The following is a 6,109-nucleotide window of genomic DNA, read 5'->3' on the forward strand; positions in this document are numbered from 1 at the left end:
GCATATTATTGACCTCTAAAAGAATGTCAGAGGAATCGTGAATGAGCATGACCAGGGTCCCGACCCTGATGTAGTTCCCACACCAGGAGAAAGCCAAAAGCGTCAATGTGGCCCAATGATGGATGATCTGCTCTTTAAAGTCCTGAAACATACGAAAAACATTCACAGAAAGTTTTCACAATCATTCTCAGTGACAGAGAAAAAGCAGATGTGCGGTTAGATGAGATAAAAGCAACAACAAATCATTCAGGATTTAAATGACAGATTACAATAGCTTTCATTGTGTAAATAATGATCAGATGTTTATTTCAGGTCATGTGATGAATGGAGAGTCTGAAATGTAATTTGAAAGATTTCGAGGAGATATATAGCGTGGCGTCACCGATACTGACCTTTCGTTTGACGTCGAAGGTTATTCTGAGCACCAGCGACAAATAGAAGCTCATCTCCACAATATAATACCAGTATTGAGACTCTAGCATGGACTGCAAGAGCAAACACAGAACAATGAACTCTCAGAAACAACAGCACAATAACAAGAGATGACCACCGTTAGAGTTTTATGACGGAAAACGTAAAAGACTCTGATTGATCCGAGTTCTAACTCGATGTGAATTTTATGTAATGCATTGTGCTTTGACGCAGCGGGAGTTTGAAGAGGGCTGTTTTTTCGAGCGATTTTTCTAGGAAAATTGAGCCTTTGAGTGCCAATCTGAATGACATCACTGCTCTTTTGATTACAACCTGGAACTCACATAACAAGTGAGAACGGGTCCAAAAAAAACCTTCGGCCGGGCCAAAAAAAGACATCTTTCTTCTAAATATGGCTTTGTTTGATTTGGAACGAGCGTGAGCGTTATCATCTGCCTTATTTATTAGCCGTGCTGTAAATTTGAGCATTGCGTGAAGCCTTTATTGGGGCCGGGTCAAAGTGAACTAAATCTCGCCTGCGCTTATTAGTGCAGGTGATATGAGCAATAAAATCTCCCTTGGAACAAATACAAGCAAATTAATGAAAGATTTGAAGACTGGAACATACCTGTTTGGGATAGCCGTTCCACATCTCCCGCAAATTATAAAACCAGGGTTTCTGCAATAAATAGATGAATCAATATTCAACTTTATGGAACACGGAACATTGGCTTTTTATTACAGTTACTGGAGATGCAAGGTGGCTGTGTTCTAAAACCTAGTACGCTGCCTACTTAGGCCGTGTTCACACTTGCCGTCCTTTTTCAAACTGCCAGCGTCTGTTTTACATTCTAAACCTATGGAGTAAACCGTCTTTTCAAAAAAGCCCTAGCGCTTTTTTTAAACGCCACCGCCGGCGTCTTTTTTTGCAGCTCAGAGCGTCTTTTTAAGTTGAAAAAAGTTTAACTTTTTTGAAGAAAACGCCCTACATCAAGCGCTTTTTTGACAGCTGACCAATGACAAGCGAGTACCTATCAAGAACAAAAACAACAAGAAAAAATTGAGAAGTTGCCGGTAGATAAACTTATCGTACTAGTTTCGGAGCACAAGGAGTTGTATGATATGTGACCCTGGACCACAAAACCAGTCTTAAGTCGCTGGGGTATATTTGTAGCAATAGCCAAAAATACATTGCATGGGTCAAAATTTTTTGATTTTTCTTTTATGCCAAAAATCATTAAGAAATTAAGTAAAGTTCATGTTCCATGAAGATTTTTTGTAAAATTCCTAGTGTAAACATATCAAAATGTAATTTTTGATTAGTAATATGCATTGTTAAGAACCTAATTTGGACAACTTTAAAGGTGATTTTCTCAGTCTTTTTGATTTTTTTGCATCCTCAGATTTTTGATTTCAAATAGATGTATCTCAGTCAAATATTGTCCTATCCTAACAAACCATACATCAATAGAAAGCTTATTTATTGAGCTTATGATGTATAAATCTCAGTTTTGTCAAATTTAACCTTATGACTGGTTTTGTGGTCCAGGGTCACATATGAGTAAACAACTCTATCATAATATACATCACAAAGAGGCTCTTTCTCGACATTTCTTCACCACACAGCACTACGCTACTGTTGCAGCTGTTGTTATAGCAACAAAAGACGCACTCGGCTGCTTTTTGTAACAGAACGCTGCCAGCTTTTTTTTTTTTTTACCAAAAAAACGCCCTAGTCAACTTTTTCTTGTCAAAAAAGACGCCAAGTGTGAACACGGCCTTAGGCCCCGTTTTAGTTTTAGTTTAAACTTTTAATATTTTCCACACACATCTTTAGCGTCTATTGTGTTTAAACTGTCAAAAAAAAAAAAAACTATGGTTCACGTATACACAGTTGGTTACATTTTAATAGTTTAATTAAATATTAATAATCAAAAGTATATTTAATTAAATAGATTTGATTAGAAAACAGCTTATTTGTTTCATAAATACCATGTTGTGTATTTAATTCGTTTTCGTTTAATTAAATAAAAAATTAAACCCTTTTTTTGGCAAACAAACTGTGGTTTCTGGTTAGTCAGAACATGACAGAAACTTTATTAGTACTACTATTACAATTAAGTAATATATTTCTGTCACAATTTCTTCAAGTTAAACCGAGCTGAAGTTTTAAGTTTCTGTTTGTCTAAGACATAACGATAGTTTTTCACTCAAATAAATGGCTAAATGCTCATGAAGTGACTCTCAGAACAGTTCCGGAGATTATGTTTTTGTTTTCATGTACTCGTATGTACATCACAAGCATCACATGCACTTCAGTATGTGTGTAGTAAACAAAACCTGTGTCATTCATTCACACAGAGCTACATGTCTAGTTTTGTCTTTCCGTCCCCATTGTACTTTATATGGCCTTAAATTTGATACAATTTAGGACATTTAAAAGGCATTGATGACATTGAGAAAAACTATAATAATTGAAAAATATAATAAAAGAAAATATTTTCAGATACATTATAGGTATCCTTAAAAGCAGCATTTAAGTAAGAAATGTAATTCTATTAGGTTGCTGTACTAGAACTACAGAAATGCACAGATTTTGATGCAATTTTTTTTTTTCAGATGTTTATGTTCGATTGAGACAAAATCTAGAAACTTAAAATGGAAAACAGAATTTGGTAAAAAAAATAAAACTGAATTAGAGAAAAAAAAAACTAAAAAGTCCTAAAAATGTAATTTTTGTCAAACTTAATTGCTGTTAAATTGTGTAATGTTTTATGATTTCAGTTAATTAGACATGCTTTTTGATTTATACAATTTAAAATAATCATTAAAACAGAGTCCAGAAAAATTCAAATGAAAATAAATGAATAATAAATAAATACATAATAAAGATTTAAACCGAATTTGGGAAAAAACAAAACAGATTTTATTGGGCTCTACATAATCCAGTGGTTCTCAACAAAGGGGGCCTCAAAATTAATTAAATTATTTATTTTAAGATACAAACTTTAGTTAAAACTTTAAAAAAGCTAAACAACTAAAGAACTAGGGACCCTTCGGTCTTGGAAAATGGATACATAAGGAAACCAAATTTAAAAAGTGTGTTTTTTAGACCTAAAAAAGTAAAAAAAAAAAAAAAAAAAAAACAATCAAATTAATAAATAATAATAAAAAAGTAAGTGTATATTCATTATATGCTTTTGCTTATCCTTAAATCACATTGACAGAAAAGTAATGTAAATTCAACATTCAGCTAAAAAAACATAGAATTATGATATTTAATAGTTTTAATTGTTTTTATAATTAATTTATATTTAGCTACTTTTTTATATTTACAGAAACCATGAGTGTCTTTAATAAATTAAATAGACAAAACTATTTTTATGGGGCCTTTGAATACTGTTGTAGATAATGGAGTCAAAAAGATTAAAAACCACTGCCATAATAATGCATTGCGATATTATATTATACAAATAAATATACTTATCCACCTTATTTTTTCCCAAAATAGCAGCCGCGGCCATTGGTCTCATTCGTGACCAGCTATTTTTAGTACAAAACAGCGTTTTGCTGCTTGATATTGCAACTGATGTGTCTTTAATGTAGTATCTTTATTTTGAACACAGTGGTTTGTAGTGCAAACAGTTTTACATTTTACTGCACTTATTATATATGAACATAAAGTCTTGGACATTCACAGAAAATGGCTTACTTCCTCATGGAAAAATAAGGTGGATAAATGATTCAATTTCAAATGTATAATATGTATAAATAAATAACACTCAATTCTATTATAATCAGTTGTTAGTTATGTCCTCATGAGTGCTGTGCATGCACACTATTTGTATAATGCTGCCTATGTAGTATCCCAAAGTCGCTGTATATTTCCCACAGTGCTTATCTGTCAGAGGCATCAAATACATTAGATTTCTCAACCCTTGACTTCACATATTTCTTACTTTAGCAGACATGCATTCAGGATATACAAGTATATAAGAAGAGATAAACTCACATCATGCAGGGCTATGATTCCACTAATGCACGCCACCAGATAAAACACCAATCGCCAGCTACAGAGACAATCCAACAGAGAGGAAAGTGCATGTGATCAGGGATTACATTCAAATCAAAACAGCAAGACACCACTAGTCTTGACAGCATAAGCAGACAGCAACAAATTAGCAACCACTTGGGTATTAGGCCTTGTCTAGACTTGTGCCTTATGACCGCTGCAGTGCCTTGTGGGTATTACATATGGAACAGTGTTTTACGATAAGGTTTCATTTGTTAACTACATTAGCTATCAGGAAGATTGAACGATATTTACAGCATTCACAGAATTTATCTTAGTTAATCTTAACATTTACTACTGCATTTTAAGATCAAAAGCTGTATCTGTTAACTTTAGTCAAGGTGAACTGATATGAACCTTGATAGTTACTAACTTTGACAAAGGTTAATAAACGCTGTAAATAATGAACATTATTCATAGTTACTTTATGTTTGTAGCTAATGTATTAAATGTTAACAGATAGGACCTTATTGCAAGTGTTGTGGTTAAATAAAATAAAAATGACTAAAATATACTGTTTATAAATATTCTGAAATATTATATATATATATATATATATATATATATATATATATATATATATATATATATATACACACATACATACATACACATTATTATTATATATATATACACATATAAAGATCCAAAGATAAGCATTAATCAAAAATAAAAGCTTTTTTAACATTATACACTATACCATTTAAAGAAAAAGAGATTATAGAAATCAATACTTTTATTTAGCAAGGATGCTTTAAATTGATCAAAAGTGAAAATAAAAATGACTAAGAAATACTATTTATAAATATTATATATATATATATATATTTTTTTATTTATTTATTTATTTATTTATTTTTTTAAGAAATTATAGAAATTAATACTTTTATTTAGCAAGGATGATTTAAATTGATCAAAAATGAATATATATATATATATAAGATCCAAAGATTAGCATTTATCTGAAAGCTTTTTTAGCATTAAACACTATACCATTTATTAATTTTTTTATTATTCTTTAGTTATTATTATTTCTTTTTTGGATAAGAAATTATAGAAATTAATACTTTTATTTAGCAAAAAAAAAAAATAAAAAAAAAAAATATATATATATATATATATATATACAAATCTGATTGGTTGAGAACCGTGTGATATTGCTCATATATATATATATTTATTTATTTATTTATTTTTTTTAAGAAATTATAGAAATTAAAACTTTTATTTAGCAAGGATGATTTAAATTGATCTAAATAAAAATGACTAAGAAATACTATTTATAAATATTATAATATATTATAATATATATAAAGATCCAAAGATTAGTATTTATCTGAAATGAAAAGCTTTTTTTACATTATACACTATATCATTTTTTTTATTTAAAATTTTTTTTAAAGAAATGATAGAAATGAATACTTTTATTTAGCAAGGATGCTTTAAATTGATTAAAAGTGAAAATAAAAATGATTTAGAAATACTATTATATATATAAAGATCCAAAGATTAGCATTTATCTGAAATAAAAAGCTTTTTTAGCATTATACACTATACCATTTATAATTTTTTTTATTATTTTTATTTATTATTATTTCTTTTTTGGATAAGAAATTATAGAAATTA

The 6,109-nt window shown here is 29.7% G+C and overlaps 1 protein-coding gene across 1 annotated transcript in view; it reads right to left on the bottom strand.

The window, feature by feature from the left end:
* cers3a (ceramide synthase 3a) overlaps nt 1–6,109 on the bottom strand; it is a 96,523-nt gene that overhangs the window by 17,147 nt on the left and 73,267 nt on the right. Inside the window, exons 5-8 of the mRNA XM_073836450.1 lie at nt 4,424–4,481; nt 1,040–1,090; nt 393–485; nt 14–142 (exon numbers count right to left, since the gene is read on the bottom strand). Coding sequence (XP_073692551.1) covers nt 14–142; nt 393–485; nt 1,040–1,090; nt 4,424–4,481 — 331 coding nt within the window. The remainder of the gene's footprint in view (nt 1–13; nt 143–392; nt 486–1,039; nt 1,091–4,423; nt 4,482–6,109) is intronic.

The sequence above is a fragment of the Garra rufa genome, chromosome 3 (assembly GCF_049309525.1).
Source record: "Garra rufa chromosome 3, GarRuf1.0, whole genome shotgun sequence".
NCBI classification, from domain to species: domain Eukaryota; kingdom Metazoa; phylum Chordata; class Actinopteri; order Cypriniformes; family Cyprinidae; genus Garra; species Garra rufa.